Source organism: Molothrus aeneus, chromosome 5 (genome assembly GCF_037042795.1).
Source record: "Molothrus aeneus isolate 106 chromosome 5, BPBGC_Maene_1.0, whole genome shotgun sequence".
In the NCBI taxonomy this organism is placed as follows: domain Eukaryota; kingdom Metazoa; phylum Chordata; class Aves; order Passeriformes; family Icteridae; genus Molothrus; species Molothrus aeneus.
In genome coordinates, this window is record NC_089650.1 from 21,777,531 (window position 1) to 21,800,930 (window position 23,400).

Here is a 23,400-nt window from a genome sequence, read left to right on the forward strand (position 1 = left end):
CAGCTCTGCTGAACTCTTTTTTCAATTACCAGATGGGTGACTAGACCTTGAAATAAGTACAAGAAGAATACAACAGGTAGTTTCTTGACAGATAATACTGGGATATATCCATGGAAAGTGATAAACTATGTATTTTAAGTATCTAATGTAAAACTCCATTCAGTCTTTCAGTCTCCTAACTAAGATATAGGGGACTATATTCGGAAGTAATCAATGTAGGGCATGCCAGAATAAAATCAGTTTTATGAGTACCTGAATCCAGTGCTTCATATTGTCTTGTAGTGTAGATACAAGAAAGACCAGTGTAGAGTAGACCTGGAACCACATCTTGGTCAGATTTTTAACATGCTTTTAAAGTAGGGGGAAAAAAAAGCTGGAAAGGAACAATCATCATTCAACCCATAGTAGGGTTACAGAGAAAACCAGAAGTAGTTCTTGGAAATAGTTTCAGGTGGCCATTTGTTCTGAGATTGTAGACCTTGATATTAGAAGCAGCCTTTCACATCTAAGGTTACTATGAAATAGTAATTCATATGCCCCCTTTTCTCCTAGGATTTTAATTAGACAAGTAAACCCTCTATTTCTGTATTATCTAATCTCTAAGCATCTTAGAGTGCACGTAGCATTTTTATATGGCTTAGTATTTGTTTATGCAACTGGACAAACAGTAGTTCTGGATCTTTGCATTTAAAGTGAAGTCACTAAAGACAGTTTGTTCTGTGTATCTGAACTAAATCAAAAAGAACCTTGGCAGCAGAGCCAAGCATAGTAGTTACTGGAATATGTTAATGTTACATTTGGTCTGACATACTAGAACCATTTGGAAAAGAAAACAACCAAATTCACTAGATCATAACCTCAAGGAATTTGGTTTTAAATACACCATAAGAGTTCCAGGCTTGTACCATTTCAAACACATTCAGTAGGAGTCAGATTTGTAATTTATCCATACTTTTTATTCTGTTTTCCTACCTGTTTTGTTCTTTGTTATTAAGCTTCATCTCAGGTACTGTCTGTACATAGTATAATGTGCTGCCCTTGTCAGTGCAACACCAAATTTAACAAGCATCATTTTTAAAAAGTAACTAGAGATGTGCTGCCAGTTACTTTGCTTTCTCTCAGGATATGGCCATGTTAAATAGTCCAACATTGAATACAGATTCCTTCCCTTTGTATGTTATATGAAGGACACAGAGAGTCACATTAAGAGTTTAAAAAAATTTAACAACTACACAAAGAGAGGTGATACTGAAACAGCTTTTTGTTTCACTGGTGAAAACCAGTATGAGTAGGTCAGACAAAGTGGATGCTTGGAACTACAGATGCTACAGCCACATCAGTGAGCAGCAGTTTGTTGACCTGACTTAAGTTTCAAATACAGAAAACAACAGAGACAGACCAGCAAACTGCAGAGGCCTCTACTTTGGTGCAGGTTGGATCCTCCTGCTCTGCTTTGGACTGGCTTCCCTGTCTGCAGCACTCTCATGTTTTTGGGCTGTGTTGGTTGTGGTAGAGCTGTACAGAACTGTACCCTGTTTCATTACAGACCAGTGGTCACTGCTCTCCTGGACCTCATGGAAGCCATTTTCTGGCTTCCTCTGGGCTGGACACCCCACAGCAGCAGGCCCAGGGTCCCACCAGAAAGCAGAGCTGTCCTTATCATCAATTATATCTGTCTCCAAGGAGCTTGCTTTCAGCTTCAAAGGCTATTACTACATAATAAGCTTAGGTGGCATGGGATGGCAGTTTGTTCTCTCCTTTCCTTAAGGTGAGCACTGGGATCTACATTAGAGGTAACAGCTGTAGTGGCAGCCAGCTCATAACAGTGGCAGTCACATCTCCGCTGCTCAAAAGTCTCCAAGACAGAGAGAGAATATCCTCATTTACCATGAGCTGCTTCCTCACTACATCCTTGATTTCTTATGGTCCAACCACACATCTTGTTGATCCTTGTGGTCCTTTCACTGGAACTGCTGCCACAGCAGCTGCAGCTTCTATTTCTGTGTCAGGAGATGATACAGCCTGCAGGTTGGTTGGTGTTTATGTAGCTTTTACTAGAACTGCTGCTGCATCACAAGAATCCACTGCACCAACAATATGGTTGCTGGTTTACTGTTTAATGAGGATTTCTAAACTCTAAGTGTGTTTTTTTTTTAATTTCTCTTTTCTCTTACAGCTTTACTAAGTTGCTCTCTGCTAGACCCAGAATCAAGAAATAAACCACTTGCTTTTTTTCCAAAATGAAACACCAATGCCTTTCATACCATTCAGAAAACTGATTTATCTGCAGGATCCCGCCCCCTCATATTTTTATTATTATTGTTCTTTTAAGTAAAAATACTGTTTCCAGAAGAATATACCTCTAGCTTTCTTTCCTCAGGAATGTGTATTTAAGAGCTGTTATCAGCAGCACTGCCACATCCTTGAGAAGTCTGAAGTACACTTTTCAGTGAAGTAAACTGTTTGGAAGGACTGTAGGCAGGTAGAGAAATGCCAAATTCACTCTAGGAAGGCTGTGTGCATTAGCTTCAGGTAATTAGGTTCTCCTTTGATGGGGGAAATTTGTCACAATTAATTTGTATTAATTTGTACAATTTCAAGGCAGAGGAACTGTGATAATGAACTTTATCCCATACGTTTTTATTTGCTCCCTGTGAATTGCTCAAGCCCCACTTACTGGAGAATTTGAGCCCAAGAGACACTGAACTCCTCTCCAGAGCTTTAAGAAATGCTTTGAACAAATTGACAAAAGTGCAAGGTTTCAATGGCAGTAGGAAGTTTTAAAAATGGTAACAATTTTTATGCAACAAGTAGTTATTGCTCCTCTAACTGGAAGCACAGCACTTTTTACCCCTAGAAGTGGATTTAGGTGCATCTTTTGCTCACTTGCTGAGATGACGAGTGGTCTTCCAACACCATGTTTTGTGCCAGAACAACATAAATGGCATGACTGTGTATCTCAGAGGTAGCTAATGGAAAAAAAAAATGTTGTCTTTTATCTCACTTAAGCTAGAAATCAGGGTAAGTCATCAAGTGAAAGAAGTCAAGTGATTTACAGGAAGGGATGTGTCATGGTAGTGTGAGCTCCTCAACCAAAGGTGAGGGTGTAATCATCCCTGCTGTTCAGAAGAATTTTCTCAATGAGAAATTTAAAGCTGACACAAGTTCTGAATGACTGGTGATTTTTATGGCCTACAGAACATTGTAACATTCTTTAAGCTAATGCATAGGATAAGACTGTTGACTTTGAGAAACTTCAGAGAAAATTCAAAGCCTCAGGAGCTTCATTTAGATGGAGTTGCAAGTTAGGAAGAAAAAGCAGAGAGAGAAAAAGGAAAGAAGAATTGCATCCTTGTCAAGGAAGAGCAAGCTGCTTGGAGAAGTTGTTGTGGGAATATCTTTTGAGCCTGGAGAGAAGATGAAATATTAAGACATTAAACATCAGCTCTTAAGTAGGTGCATTTACCAAGCAGAATATGGGTCAGTTGTTCCTTTGGGTAACAGTAGCAAAATCAATTGTAACTAACAAGATAAGAACCCTTTTCCAGTTACTTCTTATTTTTTACTTGTTAATAATTGTTTCTGCTTCTGGTGTCAAGATTTCTTGCTGGAGCAAGCATGCAACTTTTGTCCTAATGCTAAGGGTGAGCTCACTAGAGTTATGACAAATAAGCTGTAAACTTCTATAGTAGTAATGATTCCAGGTGGTGTGTGAACTCTGTCTTAAATGACATTAATTTGGGGATGTCAGCCCTTGAGATGTTTTCTCTGCCAAGCAGTGGATCCCTAGGAAATTCCTCTTTGCAGGTTTATTCTTTACTTTTCTAAGAAGGAAGAAAAAACAGGGGAAAAAATTAGTTACCTTCTAAGTCATCACAAGAAAATTAAAGCCACTGAATTACAAAAATAACAAGCAATAGGACAAGAAAAAGTTGACCTCAAATTGCACCAAAAGGGGTTTCAATTGGATATTAGGAAAAATTTCTTAATCAAAAGGGTTGTCAAGCAATGGAACAGGCCACCCAGAGAAGTGGTTGGCTTACACTCCCTGGGGGTATTTAAGGGCTATGTAGATGTGGCATTTAGGGACATGGCTTAGTGGTGGCTAGGGTACTGCTGAGCAAATGGTTGGATTCAATGAACTTAAACTTGTATTTTTCAACCTGAACGATTCAACAGGTCTTTAAAATAACCTTTTTGTTGAAATCCTAGATTTTTTTTTTTTGTAGATAGAAAGAAGAGCAAGAAAATTCATCAGAAATAAACACAGAAGGGATTTTGTAGAGGAGTACCCAGTAATATGCGTGGGCACACACACACTTTCCTTAAAAATACAAACATATAGAAAGGCAGCAGACTTCAATGAACTGACAAAGAAACTTAAACTGAGGAGCATCTGCCTGTTACATGTTGATTGTGACAATCACTTAAACTGTACCTAAGCAGAATTTAAAACAGAAGAGGAGCTGTCTTTGAAAAGCATAGACTTCTTTAATGGTAGCTCTTTTATGATTCACACCTGCTCATTTGAAAGTGTAAAAACACCTAGACGTTTACAGAGGTTGTGAGGGATTATGTGCTCTGGGGAGTTCTCCCCCACTTTTTCCTCATTTGCACTATTTCTTTAAAGATATTTGTGGCATGGGATGCTTATCTCCGATGAAAAGCCTGTTCCATCAGGCCAGCACCCCTGGAGGCAGCCGAAGATTAACAGGCTGTCTGAAACTTTGGAGTCAGGTTATTGTCTTATCTCTGCATTGTTGTCTGCCGGTTTTATTCTCCCAATAGCAATGAAAGCCACACAAGAATATGAGTCATGATTTCCTGTAGCTGTGCCACCCACCTGTAAAACGAGAAAGAAAGACTAGCCAGGTAGGGACTTCTCAGTGTGAATTGCAATTTCTACACTTAAACCAGTAGTAATGCTGTTTAATGAACTAAAAGGGTCTGGAAGTAATTCTCAGAAGTACAAAAGGTAATGTGCCACAGATTTGCCTTCTCAGGGTCTCTTTTGTGGGTGCTGACCTAGGAGAAGACGAACACTCTTGGTGTCCTTTAGAGTGGACTCAGGCAGAGTTCTGGCTAGAGGAGCCTTGGTCACTTGCCATGGTGCTATTTCCTAGTTTTTAGTGAAATATAAATATTGTGATAATTATAGGAAACCTATTTTTATTAAATACTGTAATATATTTTAAATTATTATAGTTACTGTTCAGGCAACACCTGTCATGCAATGATCATCCTACCAAAAGGGAGAATTTCATGTAGATGGCATATATGTAGATGGCAAAGCAACCTTCTAAGAGTTATTAAGACATACAACATAATATTTGCTGTGACCTTGAAGAAATATTTTTCTTTTTTGTTCCTCCTTTCATTTTCAAGCTGGTTTTACCAAAACTCCAATTTCCTACCCAAGTTTTTCAATGCCTCTCAGCACTTTGGAAACTGTTTTTACTGATGTAAGTTCCACACCTAGGTAAGTGCACATTATCACAGACAGCTGAGAGTGATTGCATAAACAAATTACTACATTTTTAACATTCATACAAGCTTATGATCAGAATAGTCAGAAGCATACTTTGCATGTGCAGTTCAGCATTTTCATACTTCCACGATTTTATTTCCAAGCCAAACTGCCTTCAAAAAAGCAAAGCTCATATTTATCACTGAGAATTAACTACATACCAAACTTGCAGATTCAACACAAAGCTGCTTTTGATTTGCCACAGTATTAAAAATAGCATCTGAAAAATTACATATGAAAAACGACTTTTCATACATGAATAATTTAAATAGACAAATGAAATTCTTTAAAACTAATTTTTTTCCACCTCAAGTTGGATTTTCAGAAGACATGATGTGAAGTTTTTGAAGCATATTAAAACAAGTGTAGAATAGCAGCAATAGAAGTGATGATTTTAAGAACAGACTGGATGATACATACCCAAAATGCCTGTGAAAACAAACTACATTTTCTGTAAAACATTTCTATTTCAGATGTCATTTTTCTGACCTTAAAAGAATTACCCCTGACATTGGTAAATAATAGTACAGTCTACTCTTATCTGAACACCTCCTCACTGTTTTAAGAGACTGAGTTATTCTTAGTGTCATGTTGACTTTTAGCCTTCCACAGTGTTAAAAATAGGTTAGAAACTGTGGTAAAAATAGTTGATAGATTGTTAAGCATGTACTGTTAGTTTGGTTATGGTAAAAGGGGTTTAAAAGGGTAGTTATAAGAAACACCTTACTCAATGTACCATAATATACCTAAGTAAAGTGCCCCACCCAAAGCGAAACGAGCCAGCCTGGACAGAATTGTCATGGGCCAATCAAGCCCCTTAAACCTCCATGCAAATGAAGGATCCAAAAAGAAACCAATCCAAAGGGACAAAAAACAGGATAAAAAGGGGCATCTGACCCACTGAATGCTTGCCGCTCCATCGGGGACATCGCTGCTCAATAAGACCCAGCGCCGGCATTGCAGCATCCTCGACGGGAATGCTCCTGCTCGGCCCGCGGGCCCCCTAGCATCAGGCCTTTCTTTTTCTTATAATAAATGCTGAAATCACTTTAGTACCAGGAGCCTGCTCTTGTTTTTAACAACAGGACTTAGCGTTTTAACAAATCTGAAAATATCTTGCCTTGAATGCCTGTGAATTGGGAGTGATGCAAATCATGCTCAGAGGTGGTGCAAGGGGAGGAAGAGAGAAGTGGAAAGCATCAGTACTTTACAGTAGTCCAGTAGTCCTGTAAGGCCATCACATTAATGGGGAGACAGGAAGGGAAAACACTCAGTAGGGAACGAGGATGTGCAGAATGAAAAGTGATGAAACCTGCTTGAGAACAACTGGCTAAACTGAGTCAGGAGTCTTGTAAAGCTTGCCTCAGAAATTACTTTGCTGTGACCAGAAAATAGCTCTTATGCCTTTAAATGGTGGGGAAAACCACCACAATTTTATATAGACAGCTTCTCAGTTTGTTCAGTAATGACTAAGTTCAGCACATGTGGCATCCTGAATAAGTCAGACAAAAGTAATACTGAACTGGTAGAATGAAAACGTTAGGATAATGATCCATATGGGAATATACCAGGCAGTTTATGACTTGGTTTATCAGATTTTGTAATTTAATTTTTGTAACAGTTTCTTAGAGACAGCTTTCACACATGGATTCATGAGACACAATGACATCATGTGATCTGAGTAAATTCAACAGCTCTGCAAAATAAGACACTGAGTTTTGTCACATAATGGCTCCCCATATAATGGCCTCACCCATTAATGTGAGGCAACAAAAAGAGTACAAATAACTTTAGAGTAGACATGCATAATGATCCCATCATGCTTAAGAAGGACAAAATCATCCAAGAAAATTGTAGCTGTTACAATAATGTTGGAATTGGAGCTGTTGGAATTGGAGCATGGTTCTTTACTACATGATGTAAACATGTCAACATTATTACATGTGTTCTTAAAATGTTACCTTTTATAATTCTGAACTGTTGTGTGTGTTTTTTTCCACAGAACTGACCACATGGAAGTTGCTTACAGTGATCAAGGTGGAGTCTAAGGCTTATTAATCATCTCCAGTTAAGGACCAGCTTAAGGTGTGGTTTAAGGACTGCAAAAAACTCAATGCAATTCCTAGGTTCATGGAACAGCATACGTAGTATCCCACTTTTTAGTTTGATTTAGCTGTATCTGAGAATCACTACAAACTATGAGACAGCATATTTCCTGTTCAAATAACTGGAGACCCATAGTCTTGAAGGTCTATTGTAAAAGCATATTAAAGACCATTATTTATTTTACTGCATTATTTTAAATTCTTCTCAAGAATTACTAAGAATAATACCATGTGAAACAACTAAGCACAATTCAAGCATGTAAACATGAATTGAAACAGAAGTTCTCTTTTTATTTGAAGAATACACTGTGTCGCTGTGTCTTATCAAAAGTCACAGCTCTTACTAAATATAGACATTACTTTTGTTTTTAAATCTATAAATAGATGCTAGTGTAATTCATCAATTAAGCAAGACCTATCAGGAATTTAGGAGCTGTTCCTTGCCCAGAGATGTGAAATGCCTGCTTTATTTGTTCCAAATGAAAGCTTAAACTCTACGAAGTCAAAGGTATCCTTTTAGTGTGTGCCTAAATGTGATTGCAGGGCCAAAAAAAGAGTTGTTTCAAATTATGCAAAAGGACTTGAGCAACTGGACTCTATTAGTCTCTCTGGGATGCTGAAAGGCTCATTTAATAAAGAATGAATGGGAAATATCTCCTATGACATGGATCTTTTACAAGTTTAGCTGAATATAACAGTGCTGCAGTTCCTGCAAGTGTAATGCATATATTTCTGATGTCATATACCTAATTTTAAAAAATAGCATAATACCATATCTGAAAGGTACATGTTAAATAAATTGAGAATGATAAATGATGAAAAGCAGCCATCAGTCATCAATAACAATGTCTTGGGGATCCTGCAAGTATGGAGGATCCAACAAACCCCTTGATGACTCAGATATAGCTGTAAAACTGTGCTAATAAATAGCTCCAGAGAAACAAACTAGTAATTAGTGGGGATAAGCAGTCATGCAGAGTGATCTGCGTAAGGTGGAAAACTAAGCCAATTTGAACAAAATGTATTTTTGTAGAACAAAAGGTAGGCTGTCTCTTCCAAAGCATAGACTGTGTTCTGGAAAATACCAATTCTGGAAAAATCCTAGCTATCATGTCCCAGCTAAGAACCAGTTTAGTGCAAGGCTCCCCTGTGATAATATGGCCAAAAGGGTGAATGCAGTCTTTGAGTACCTCTGCAGAAGAATAGCAAGCAGCTCTATGGAGAAGCATATTCTAATGTTACATACAGAGATAAATTTTGTCCAGTGCTAAGCAGCCATGTTTTCAAAAAAAATCTGTTGGCAAACCAACTGCCAATGTTCCAGCCAGCAAGACACCTTTACAGGGGAATCTGTCTTTCATACAAACAAGAATTGACTTGCTGCACTTTAAAAGACAAAAAAGAACTCCAAAGAAAACCACAAAAAAACCAAACCAAACCAAAGAATGCTGGGCTTTAATGGTTAACAGCAATGATGAACATTGGAAGAACTGAATATGAGAAAACAAGGCTAAACAAGTTGAATTTAGAATTAAGGTACAATTTCTAAAAAAGCAAATATGATTAAACCATTTGAATAAATTTCAAAATAAAACTACGGATTTTTCATTGTCCATCTTCAAATTAACACTCTTAAGTTTTTCTGGCAAATATTTTATGGTAAGTCGAGTTAGTTATTGGATTCAACACTGGTGAAATCTACCATCTTGCACTACATAGTCTTAGGCCAGCTTATCTATCACTTGACTAATGACTTGATTTTAATGATATTGGTAACACTTTCATGCCATTGTCTGGTTATTCAATCACCATGTCATAGACTGGAAGGGAAGAGGGAAATTTGGAAATGAAACTTCAAAAAGAGTGAGTGGAAGTTACTTCTGGAGATAATACAGAGGAAAAATGGTCAAAGAGTAAAGCAGTGGGCAAAATCTAGATGTTTTCTTCAATGCATGTATAGCTCCCACATAGTGAAGCTACAAGTAGCAGCAGCCATTTAGGTAATTGTTTACTTTGTGTCTGACTGCCTACTAGCCAAGCTCCTCATTCACACTCAGACAGCTTTCTTATGAAGATCAATGAGCCAGCTTGCAGCTGAGGGAACCACATAAACCTAAATGCCTGCTACAGTCCAGAGCTATAATGTGACATGACTTTTCTTTCACAGTGAACTTGTCACCTCCAGTTTAACTCACTTAGGTGTTACTGTCATAGCTGCTGTTCAGGTATTAACAAGTTTAATTCAAGGTTGACTTTCTTATCCGTCAGGAATGGGTCAGCACTCAACTAAAAGCAGTTACATGTTATTTGGGGTTTGGCTTTCTCTACTAGTGACTATTAATGCTATGATTGCTAGCAGAGCAGCTTCTGTGCATTCTCTGTAGCTTATTTTTCCAGAATCAGATGCTTATTCAGAGTATAACTCTAATTTCCATATTCTTCCTTGAAATTATAATGATGCAGCAATTTCTTTCTGCTTTAGTCTTCCTTTCATTACATTATCTGAAATGCCACTGTTTCAATTTTATATTCACTTACTCCTGACCCAATAAATTTACCCATTTCACTGACTCTGCACATGCATTCTTCACTGCCTGCTTGCTCAATAGGTCATCTGCCTTCACTCCTAGCCATCCTATTTAGAGTACCTCGACTCCTTAAATTTCCACAATTCAGGGAAATATGGAAATGGACAGGGATAAAATTTTATCTATTCTTTACTACCTTTCATTTCTGTATCAGCTAAGGCAACTTCTCATCTCTTTTCTTTGAATATGACCTCAGATTAAACAATGGAAGACACATTCTAGAAGTATTTCTATAAACACCAGTATTTCAGTAATTTTCTTGTTCTGCATTTTACTAGTACCTACATATCTGTTCTATTACCGAGACCTAAAAATGCTAAGACAGGATGTAAAATACCTTATTTCATCACTGCTCAAGGCAAAGCCCTGCAGTCCCCTGTTTTATCTTAAATGATAAAAGCTTTATTGCCAGTCAATAAAATGCACTGTGCTAAAGCCCATGTTATTTAGCATATCAAATATGACATTATGGCTACAGTAAATAAAGGTGAGTTTAAAAACCAAACTTCTTCCCTTCTGCATTAAAACTTCTTGTCACAGACAAGAGAAATTAAAATTGGCCCCCAAGCCCTTATGCTGCAAAACCATCACACTTATTTCAGAAGATTCAAGCAACATGTAAAATGGTCTGTAATGGATTTGGATGCTCTTCAGCTCTCCTGCAGGTTAAGCTTCAATAAAGGGAGTAATTAGATGCATTTAACATCTGCTACAAAGTCACCAACATGATTTTTTGAAGCTTTGTACCAAGATTCATAATTGTATTCCCAATCTGTTTCCAAGTTAATTAAACTGAGATGGAAAAGAAAAATGCTGTTCATGAGTGAAGTGTTTTGTAACTACTTTCAGTGAAAATACTGCTCCTTTCACACCTCTTTTGAATGAGTGTAACATTGGCCCTGCTGAAAGGCTCATTGTTGCTAGTGCAATGGATCAGTTTCTAGATTTAAGTGCAAGTAACCACAACTATCAATGTACTTCTAGACACCTGAACAATGATACCCACATTTTTGCTCAAAGCAGTAAAACCAGACACATTATATGGCAGAAAGGTGTGCATGTTCCACATACATCCGGCTGCCTTAGTTTCAGCAAACTACTATAAGATCAGGACCAAGGCCATTGGCCTGCCTCTCACTGATTATGAACATGCACTTAACAATCAGCCACAAACCTGCCCTCTTCCACAGCAAAATGAATACGCTATTTCAACTTCTGCAATGTGAAGCAACACAGACCAATCAGACATTCAACTGTAGATTCAAATAAGAGCTTTAATCAATGCACAGACAGTAGGGAATATGGTATTCTCAATTCCCCTCAAAAGATAAAAAAATACTTAAGTATTTTACAAATTTATAAAATGTAAAGTTTTCTTTTACAAATAATATACAAATGCTTTTACTATCAAATGTATAAGACAATTTTGTTACAACTGTTGCCTTCTTTTAGAATTATGTATTCCCTGAACTGTTCTCCTTAAAAAAACAGGACAGTATAATAAATCCATAAGTATAATGAATATATTGCTCATGACAGTGGTAAATGCTGAACAAAATAATTCAAAAGATCTTTTTATCCATCAGATTGCTAAAGTTCTCATGTGAACTATATTAACATGAAGAAATGTTCTGAGTGTTAAATTTCAAAGTGAGATTGAACAATACCATCAGTCAAGTAAGTCTCCATGCTCTGAAAAAGATGATAAGAGAGAAAACAATCCTTACAGACAAAAAAAAAACCAAATTAGGGTATTGGTAGATATATTGAATTGAAATTCAATACATATATATATTGAATTGAAATTCATCCAGAAAAGGATACTCCTCAGAATACCCGGATAGGTAATCTATGAAAGTCCTAAAGAAGAAAGACCTTTCACAAGGGCATGTAATGACAGGATAAGAGGGAATGGTGTCAAACTGAGATTATGTTTAGCTTAGGTATCAGGAAGAAATTCTTTACTATGAGGGTGGTGAGGCACTGGAACAAGTTACCCAGAGCAGTTGTAGATGGCCCACCCCTTGAACTGTTCAAGGCCAGGATGGATAAAGTATTGAGGAACCTGAGCTCTGAGTAAAAAAAAAACTGTCTGAAAGCTGTACCTGCCCATGGCAGGTACCTGCCCATGGCAGCCCATCAACTAGGTGATCTTTAATGTTCCTTCCAACTCAAACCATTTTATGATCATATGATTCTATGTTAAGCCTTTTGTATTATCTGATACCCTAGCAGTGCCTAATGGTATCGCTGTCACCATCTCTATTTGCCTCACTCCATCACTTGCTAAAGTAGGTTTGTCTGAGTCACGTAACAAATTGTTCTTCTCCAGAGGCCAAAAGGCTTGCTGGGGAAAAAACCCACCATGCAGTTCAGTAACTTTTGTGGAGGAATATTTGAGGTGCACCTTGATTTTTTAGACAGTTGGAACTGCTATTAAAAAATCTCTGAGGAATAGAGTGGTACAACAGAAAACATGCCAATAAAGTTGCTGTATGTTTTGAATCTCAGTGCAGGACGTTCTTCCTCAGCTGGGTCAACCTGCTTGAATGCCTAAAGTCCTGCAAGGAAGGAGATACCCAGAATGCACAGGAGAAACCAAGACCCTTGTCTTCCAGCCAGACATACAGGAGCAACTGACCTGGTTCATTTTGTGACACTGACTCAAACAGGGACTCTGTTCTCCTTGGCCCACTTTTTCATGACGCGAACAATGTACTCTACTTGAGAATTACCAGTGCTCTTCAGAAGGTGCAGAACTTCCCGCAGAGTCTCTCTACAAGGGTGAAAAGCAAAGATTTAAGTGAGGGTTAGACCCAACTGATACAATAAACTGCTCACATCAAACTATTTCACAAAACATAGGTTCTCTGAGACAGAGAGGTCCATTCATCTGCAGTGCTGGAATAGGTTAAAATGCACGATAGATGCGATCCCAGAGACAAAAAAAGCGATCAACAAAACAGTCTTGTATACAATTGTAAAGAAATGATAAGTTAAAAAATAAAATCATGAAAATGTAATTAGTTTAGTGTCTGCATATGTGTGTATTTGTATACATACCCTCACTCTTGCAAAATTGTTCCCCAGAACAAACCAAACTTTAAAAAGTTCTTTAATGTTATTTGCTAGTCTTTAGTATGGCAACATCTAGCTTAATGCTGCCAAAGCACTTTACACATAACACAATACACATAAACACAAATAACATGGAAATCAACATTCCTAATAGAATAAACCTATTACTATTAAACCTATATAAATCCTGCTGCAGCTTGCCATTTAGTTTACAATAAGAACTTAATTGCATACTTTGAAAAACAGGCAAGTTATGTGTATTTTACTGCATCTGCTGCAGTGATTGTTAAAAGGACACTTGAAAGGTATAGTAGTTAATGAGATTATTCCAGCAGAGAAGTGAATAGAAGGAAGGTGTAGAAGCCAAGATACACACCTACCAGTCATATAGGAAACAGCAACTTTGGCCAGAAGACAATGGCCATCTGGCATCACAGCAGAATATTCACAAGGGAGCAGTTCTTAAATACAGCTTCACTACTCTCTCTCATTCCCCCATCCAGTGAAATGGGCCGAAAACAAAATTATCAGTAACACAGATGATTTCCTTTAAGCTTTCATCAAGTAAGTATATTTGTGTGACATGGTCAGTGTCTTCAGAAGGTAAATTTTAATGAAAGCACAGTCTCATCTACTCTTTGTTTAGAGAAATCATGTCCTTCCTACAGTGCTGAGTAAATGTTCCCTTAGTTCTGTTCTATGCATTTTAAAATGTCATGTGATAGTTTTCCATTCTTACACCATCAAGATGAAATGATGTTGTTTTTCCCCAGTTCATGAACATACTACTACACTTATAACCTAGCTTTTCCTAGTGCTGATGACTAAAGTATTTTGGTATTTTATAGTCCACAGCACTTGCTCATAAATTATTCTCTACCATATATTCTATAATTGTTGGTGTGGAAGATAGACTTCCAGCTGAAGACTGCATATGGAGCATCTGAATGGAATGTCTATTCTCTGAAAGCTCAATAAAAGATTGGAAGGTGATATGTAGTCCTAAAGCTGAGATTATAATTCTGGTTTACAGCTAGCTGAAAATAGGAAAAGAGCAATATAAATTCAGATACAACAGAGAATACTCACTTTGCTTCTCGTCCAGCTAAGATCATTTGAAATACACCCACACAAGCACCTCTCTTGCCTTCCCAGTATTCAGGATTATTATCCAGTCTCTCCAGAATATCAAAGGCTTTGGCTGAATAGTAAAACTGACGCATCTGCACAGAAAGTGAAACATTATTCCTGACCACCTTTCAAAAGGGGATTAAAAACACAGAACCCAGTTTTCTGAAATCAGCAATAAGCTGTAGAAGCAAAGTGCATTTCCCTGTTTTTCTGCAGGCAGCAAGTGACACAGAACAGGGACACTGCAGTTAAAGAAATGGGAAAGAGATGGTATTACAACATCTTTTTTTGAGGTGCCCTTATCTAGTGTCGTACCAACTATACCAAAACCCTTGACAGAATATCAACCTCCAACTAGTCCAGACATTTGAAAATGAAACCACATTTCCTCATGTAGACATGGCCACATATTTGTTTATCTTCTGAGTTTAACTTAATCTTTTTTCTTCACTGTTACAATACAGTACAAAAGAAGATTCAGTGACTCTATAATCCAAAATTTTCCTTAGCATAGGAAAATCCCTATGTGTACCCTATCTTTTTTCTGCCTTAGGTTCTCAACTTGTAATTGGGAACCAGGAGCAAGTTGCTTGGCAACAGTCAATGCAAAAGGAGTGACCAGATTAACTGTGGCTTTTGAAGTCAGCATAGCACATCTCATGTGGGCTGTATGAGTGCTCTCCACTTGAGCAAGCCTGAAGGACAATGTTGTTTGTGACTAGAATTTTCCCATGAAAGATCACAGAAGGTAGAGTGAGCACAACCTCCTGTCCTTTGGTAGCTGGAAGCCTGCAGAGAAAAAAGTGCAGGCTGTGGGAGCTACATTTGGAAACCTTAGTCAGAGAAACACTGGTACTACAGGATGAGTAATAATTCTCATTTCTTCACATAAATGTTGATTTTAACCACTGGTGACTGACAAACACTTCAATGTATGGGAAGTTAAGATAGTGAGTATGAACACTACCAGATGCGTCAAAAGAAGAAGAAAAATTAGAGTACTGATCTATCCAAATTAGTATCTGATCTAGTTCCACTAAGCAAGGTTTAATGTTCTTCTTCTATCTGACATAAATCTAGGAAATGCTTCACCCCAAGTCATGTGCTGTTCCCCATATGGACAAGATGGACTATTGCATAAAAAGCATCAAGAAATTAACACGAAATACTGTGTGCCAACTTCCTCACTGACCAATTTCTATCAGCACAGCAACCAGGCATCCAGCTACACCACCTCTCAGGACACTGCTGACCTTGTTCCATTCATATTCATTCTGTTTTCCATTGAACAAAGCCTAATGCAACTGCCTTCTTAAGTCACATCTCTGGCACTGTCTGTGAATCTCCAATATAATGTAATGTTTCAGAAACAACCGAAAAATGCCACAGAAAATCAAACAACATGGACCTTGCTATTTAGTTCAAGAGGTACAATGGCTGCTAGTGTAGAAAGACAAATTATATTACTAAAGTAACAATTTTGGAGCAGTCATTTATGGCCATATGTAGACATATAATTAGGCTGAAAAATTTAGCTCTATATATGCAGCTTTTAAGAGCTCTAGATAAATCCAAAATATGGAGCTACTTCTCCTCTTCAGGACAAGAAGGTTTTGAAAAGAATTTAGACAAAGCAATCAACTGATTTAAGTGAGACTTTAAATGATCTAGAGAGAGATTTTACATGATCTAGAGAGGTCTGATTGTCAACCTGCTTTCACAAATTGCAGTTATGGGAAACACCAGAGGCATAGTAACTTGCTTGAGCAACTAGACTTTTAGGGTGAGATAGTAACTGAGTAGTTGAAAGAAGTACAAGGGATAATTCTTTCAGTTTTAGAATATTGCTTTTGAGATCACAAAGAGTATCTCCCATTGCAAACTGTAAGGAAAACACAATACTGTCCTGAAAAAAAAAAAAAAGCAGCATGAAGCATGAGGCATCTTGCTGAATCTATGCTAGATTTTTTTCCTTTAAGGTTTTTTGTCCTTTCTACCCATAATGAATCCCTAGTAGGAGAAGCAAGTGTTATTATTATTGATAGCTCAAGCATGCAGTAATTTACCAACAGTGTAATCAATGGGTTCTCTACCAAGAAGGCCTGTAGGTTAAAATACTGACTAATCCTTGTCAACTCATTCACATTATTAGACATCCTGCCATTACAAGAGAAAATTCTCTAGTGATGACAATGATAAAAACTATCAAAAAATGACTGTTGATACAATCACTGAATTAACATGTTATACACCAAGCTCTAAAGAGAAAACTCACTTTGTAACAATCATTTGCAATGAGCTGCAGTAGGTTAAAGGAGTCCCCTGATGTTTCCATCTTCAGATAGAGCTTCCAGGCTAGCTGTGGTTTCTTATTCATAATATCTGCAATAACAAGAAAAAGATGGAATTGTGAAAAGAATATGCTATGCACAATATTCAGTGGCAGGTGGAACAGATATTCCTGTATTTCTTTGTTTAATGTAAATGTCTCAGCCATGAGCATGAGGCTGGGAAGGGGAACTCGTCCTTATCTTCTGCCTTACTAGTGATAACAGCCAATTCAGCAGAAAATAGCAGTGTCAAAAGGAATAATTATAGTGTTTACATCTTAATTTATATTTCACAGATATGCAACAAGGACAACTATCATGATTTCAGATGTGATTAAGGAATAGAATGGAAAGCATCAGAGAAGTTTTTTATGCAGGACAAATGGCAATCCATTTATATGGTAAGATTTAGAATTATGTGTCCTTACAGACAAAAAAAAGTTAATTGGCACCAAACTGAAGTCTTTAATACTTGGTGCCCATGTCAGTCTAAACCTTCAATTCCCATGAATTCATAACAAATCAAAAGGAGAGGGCAGAGGTTGAAGCCCCTCCAAGCATAACAAAACTTGTCATTGCTAGAAAAAAATGTTTCTAAATTCCTAGATCCCACACTGGTTTTAAATTTGTGTATATGACTAGAATTTTTCATTGGTCTTTAAACATCACAGTTAGAAATAAATGAATCTGAATCTTCTATCTTGATGAGTAGAAATTCTACTAGGGCGTTTAAACACAAAGGTTCTATTTCTTGGTGATAAGAAGCCATTCTCTTGAATCTATGGTTGGTATTCATAATTCCAGGTTCATTCAAACACTGGGAGAAAAGAAAATATAAGTAAGTTTTCCTTTATTTTTCAAGCTTTAACAGCTGCTCTGAGAGTACCTGGCTATTCACATAAGGATCACTGTTGTGTTTTTACAAAAGAGAGACTGTTTAGCTTGTTCTATCTGTGTCCACTACGTCTATACTTATATTGCAGGTAGAATGGGTGGTAATCAACAACAAACATATAACACCAAATCACAGAATTTATAGATTCTTCTCATTTAGGAGGCAGCAAGACATCAAATTGGATTTATCTCTCATCAGCTCCAAATACCATATACAGTGGTAAACAGCCAGTTCTCAATTTCCAACACCAATCTACCTAGAGCAATGCAGTTCTGTGCTAATCCAATGGTTTTTTGACTTTCCCTTCAAGAAGAATTTGGTATAAATAGTACTATCATACTAAACAATTATTACATTCTGTCATGTAAAAGGATGCATCTCTTGTACTTTGCCCCTTGGAAATATTTCAGCATTGAATTGTTTAATACTCAATCCCTAATTATACTCTGACATTAATGTATTATAATGTGATCTGTTAGTAATTTACATACTTGACACAAAAAGATAACTATATTCATCATTCCCATAAAAAATTCAAATAAAACATTCATAAACACAAACTGGTACTGCAGCTTAATTAAAAAGGAAATAAACTGGCACATCCTAAAACAGAGTCATAGATAGGCATCCCTATGTGTGATGTGCCTGTCTGGAAAGATCATGTTAGGAGATGTTTACTACATCTAAAATATGGCATAACATCCCAAAACATACATATTTACATTCCAGGTACAACTGCTGAAAATGGTTTGATAAGAAAACATTTTTATATTGAGGCACTGTAAGGAAAACAAATTAGCCCAGGGAGTCTCAGACTTGAGGCCTCAGAAAAGCCCACTTCTATATTATTTTGTATGTGGCACAGCAGCTGTCTCTGTACTGAGGTGTACTCTGCACTGTTTTAAAAACTGGTAAATAAGATTTGTTATAGAATATAAAACACGGCAAAAGTTTCCTGGATTCAATGAAATTCAAGGAAAGAACTCTTCTAAAAGTTTTTGGAAGAAAAACACATGCTGGAGATTATAAGGATATCCATCAGGCACAGCAGTTTGGACAACATGTAGAGTAACATGGTAGGAAGAAAAATACCATGTATGCTTGCCTGACTCTTCTCTTCCCTAGACATCTGACTGGCTAACCTTGAAGGCAGACAGACCCTTGAGCCTGACCCAGTATGAATGCTTCTATTTTGTATTTTACTCGGAACATTTTAGAGTTGTAACTCAGTGTTTTAAGACAGAAAGTCTTCACTCATGCAATTGAGTACACAATTGAGAGGAAAAAGGGTCACTGGTCAGGACAAAGCTGCATTGACAGTACTATAACAGCATTGCACTGAAGCAGTAATTGCTTATAAAAGCCAGAGGTATGAAAGGTGCAATAACCACCCACACTATAACTAGTGCAATCAGCTTTTCACTTTCATAGTCCTGAATCCTCCTACAACATTAAATTCAATTAGGAGAGTGTATTGCCAGGACTGACGCAATAGAGGAGGATCTGTATTCCGCAATGCTGAAAGTAAAGTGACTCACAGCAGCGAGCCAGCCAGCTAAGGTAAACAAAATCACTTTTTATCTTCTCACTCTGGATCAAAAGGAACACCTGCAGGAAGAAGGAAAAGGAAAGATTATACACGCATGTACTTTTAAACAAACAGAAGGCAAACCTTCCTCATTTCAACACACAGATAAGGTTTAAGTCACACAAACAACTGGTCATGAGAAGAGTTTGGGTATGCAATTGCAGTGCAGGGGGCATCCCTCTGTGTGGAGTAGGTGGAGGATTCACACAGTGCCCTGTTTGTCAGGGGACTTGTGCAGCTTCAGAACACCAAGCTGTGCAGAGGGTGCGGCCTGCCCTGAACAAGCGCCAGTGGGCGGCCATGCAACACAAACAGCACAAAAGAACACTGGGCCTGTGGGAAAAGCTATTTGGAATGTGTTTGTTTAGAAAGCAATGCAAGCAATTGTATTAGCATCTTCTTGAAATACTACAAGTTTCACATGTAGATGAGACTTTCCTTCCATACATGTCAGATCATTCCAGGTCTGCAATAAGCCATTTCTAACCATTTTGGTTTCAGTAAGATTCTCAGGAAAAGCATTCATCTTTTGTACCTTACTGAACAAATACAGGTTTGTTACATTCTGCATAAAAAGGGATATGTGGGGGAAGTTATACATTTTAAAATGTACTCTGGCTTTGTTCAAAGGAAAAAAAAAACCCGATTTATGCCTCTCTCAAGCATATTTGTAACTATACTGGATGCTACTGATGAAAATCAAAATACCTTTATAGAAATAGATGCATGTACTGGAACAGTGAGTTATACAAATTACTGACATTTGTATTGCTTAAACATTCCTGATCCCCTAATTTAGAGGGGGAGGAGAAGGAGTAATGGGGAAGAAATGAAAAGAAAGCAGTATTATCACTGTAAGTAGCACTTTATCACGTTTTATTTTATTATGTCCAGGGAGGTATGCTTTTAAATAACTTCGTAAGTGCTATATGTAGATGATTTACAAGTTTATGAGACACAGGGGAAGGCTGAGCTTTATATGGAACTGTCATCATGACCCAAGATCAGACATGAGGCCAGATGAATCAATGTAATTGTATAATTCTGGTATTTAAATGCATCACCTATATAACACAAGTTTCTATAGAACAGCTTCTAAAAAACATAAGAGGAAAAATGTAGATTAACAGGAGTTTATAACTTTGTGTTTCTTTGTTGTGTAGTTGCTGCTACAACTTAGAGCATTATCATTTTTATGGAGTTTCAGGAATGAGCATAGCCTGCTAGCATAGATTTGAAAGATTTTCATGATGCTAAGTGAATTGAAAGCTTGTTGAATTCAAATAGATATTCATCTTCCTTACAGTCTTGGATGCTTTTCTTAAAGGGAGATGCAATTTTGGGTCACAGAAATGAAGGGGTGAGGGTGCTGGATGGGAAGGTAGGTATGGGGGGGAGAGACAAGTTATAAAGCCAGGGGGGCTCTATTATTGACAAACCTGGATAGTTAAAAAGTTAGAAAGACTGGAAAAACAAAACCAAACATAAACCCCAAACCAACCAAACCTATAGGATTCACTTTAGACTATGTGCTGTAGGATTTTTTTTGTGGCTTGTCTTCTTTTTTGGTCTTGTGGAAAATGTTGTTTCCACCTTCATAATAGCTATTTGCTTTTGCATATTTTAGTTGTAATTAAGTTTCTGCTGCACACAGACATAAAAAAGTACTGGGTATAGAAGTTAATCTCTTCCAGCTGCATATGAATGCTGCTGAATAAGATACTGGAGCACTTCCTCTTTTCCTCCCACATATCCCAGAGGAAGATTTTTTAAAAAAACCCCACAAATTTCTAGGGACACCTAGAAGCTCTTAACCATTCAGTGTCTTTTACTTAGCATGCCCTACTCAGTCTGAACAGAAAGAGTGCCTGGGATCTCAGACAAAGCGTAGAAAATCTGATTAAGAGGCCATTCTTTGATCAATTAGAGGTAGCTGCAAGCACTCTTGTGATGCACCACAAGCAGCATGACTCCCTGTATACCTCACATTACAAGATTAGCAAGATAATCTTTTCTGAATAGTGCTCACTGAGAGTTTCAGTTCCCCTGAGAAGGGGAAGAAGATGTTCCACAGAACCTGCTTATTTTCAACCAACATGAAGATCTGAGTGAAGAAAAGGAAGGAAAAAGGGGAATAGGGGGGAAATGTTTCCATTGCTTTTTTTTCAAAGAAAACAAATACATACCTCTTCAGCTTCACTAAAATTGCCCATTGCAGCTTTGGCTTGGGCGTAGTTGAAGTTAAAAGTGTCATTGTTGTAGAAGTAACTCTGAAAAATATGGACAAACCCCAAATAAATACAACAAAAAACACCTCCTCCCATGATAAAACAACATTAAAAATACATCCCACCGCCTCAGTCAGACCATATAAAGAAGACAATGGGAAGGAAAAGAAAATCCCACATTAGGAACATATGGTATTTTTAAACAGTGGGCAGAAAAATTATGGACTAGCTTTTCCATCCTACAGTCATGACTACAAACACTGCTGACACATTCCACAATATTAACTATGAGAGATCAGGAAAATGTTCCAAGCTTAAAATTGCAGTGGCAGCTTTTGTAGGTATAATTTTCACCTGGGGCATGTGAAGACATGCTGTGCTGCCATGGCCTCTTTCACTTCCCAAGCACTTATTCACCACTAGGGTGGGTAAATAGGCAGGTGACTTCCTTGAGTCTTAAAGGCAGTTTAAGAAAGACAAAATAGTTTGTTCTTCCAAGACTTGTCAAGGTTTATCAAGAGATCCTGTGCATCTGGTTATGTGATGGATGCTAATCTGACAAAATGGATCTCATGTTGGAGGTGAAGCCACAGTATTGGGCTGTACCAGGCAGCACACCAGGTAACAGCACTTCTTTAAGCAAGCCTTGCTTAAAGATACCCTTCTCTCTAGTTGAAGTGCAACACTGAGTTTTTCCCTCCCATAACACTAGATATGAAACATCTGGTTTAGGGCACATCATATTCAACTAGCTGTATCTTCTCTGAAAAGCTACATGGGTCAAAGCAGGAAATGTAACTCAAGGTACAGGTTAGGCTGGTATTTGGGGTTGACCTGATCACAGTCAGTCTGAAGTATAACTCAGATGACCAAAAGTCAGCTGTGTTCTACATTCAGCACTGTCCCACACTGCTGGACCAGTAGAGGTGGCAGAGGTAAGAGAGAACACAATACCAGATGCAAGCATGAATGGGATTGAGGATCCCTGCCCAGCAGCAGTGCAGTGTTTATGAGAGAGCATGGAAAAATAGGTGGTTTATCCAATATGGTTACTGCAAGGAAGCATCTCTGTGTGCATAACAGCAAGGTGTAGGGAAGAGAAATGTTTTTCCTTCTACAATATTTATAAAGGAAATGGAACTTGTGTAGGTAGATCTAAGATTTGGGTTTTTCCACCTCTTCAGAGTGAGAAGGAAGTAAAAAGCATAGTTGGAACTGTACAAAAGGTAAATGAAGCAAGGCACAAATCCCTTTCCCAGTAGTATCTTCTTTCGTGATGTAGGGATACAGAGGAACATCTTCCTTTCACTGTCACAGGCAGTCTGCAAAGGGTACCGATTTAGTTCACCCACACACATCAAGCTAGTGCCTTGAAAGGAAAGGTGAGGGATTGCCACTATTTTCCAGATGTCCAGGTTTCACCCAAACAGTCTACGATAGCATGCACAAGCCAGCAAATACAGCAAGCTGTGTGACAGCATGAGGATGAACCAATTGGGGTGAACCTTAAGTTCAGTTTGTGAAAATATTTCAGTGCCTTATGGTGAACTAACTATGGGTTTCACCATATGAGGATTATGACACTTTACTGCATTCTTTCCCACCAGTAGTTTCATGTGAATTAGCACAAGTCCCAGGTTAAGCAAAGCTGGTGAGCCAGATGCTACTTTTACTGCATGAATGCCTTCTTCTGTTCAAGTAGACCCCATTGTATTTTTTAATTAAAATGGAGAAGAACCTTTGTCAAAAACCAAACTTAAAAAACGTGTCATTCTGTCCTGGCCATATAAGTGTTAGAGACCAGACCTACTGCAAAACCAAAACCAGGAGAAATTAACAAGTGCTGCTGATAATACATACACAGCAGCTATTTTTTTTTTAATTTTTTAATTTTTTTAACCATATTGTATGTACTGGACTTTACTCTTTT

General features: G+C 37.7%; 1 protein-coding gene across 5 annotated transcripts in view; it reads right to left on the reverse strand.

Moving 5' to 3' along the window:
- Positions 1-3,161: 3,161 nt before the first annotated feature.
- IFT56 (intraflagellar transport 56) overlaps positions 3,162-23,400 on the reverse strand; it is a 64,354-nt gene continuing 44,115 nt past the window's right edge. For 2 of the 5 annotated variants that reach the window (XM_066550272.1, XM_066550276.1), the window contains 5 exons: positions 21,429-21,512; positions 19,193-19,262; positions 16,705-16,811; positions 14,388-14,521; positions 11,475-12,996 (listed from right to left, as the gene is read on the reverse strand). In XM_066550272.1, coding sequence (XP_066406369.1) covers positions 12,885-12,996; positions 14,388-14,521; positions 16,705-16,811; positions 19,193-19,262; positions 21,429-21,512 — 507 coding nt within the window. In that variant the 3' untranslated portion in view covers positions 11,475-12,884. Of the gene's footprint in view, positions 3,825-4,467; positions 4,844-11,474; positions 12,997-14,387; positions 14,522-16,704; positions 16,812-19,192; positions 19,263-21,428; positions 21,513-23,400 lie in introns of those variants that run through there. The other 3 variants (XM_066550275.1, XM_066550274.1, XM_066550273.1) reach the window with 3 other exon arrangements.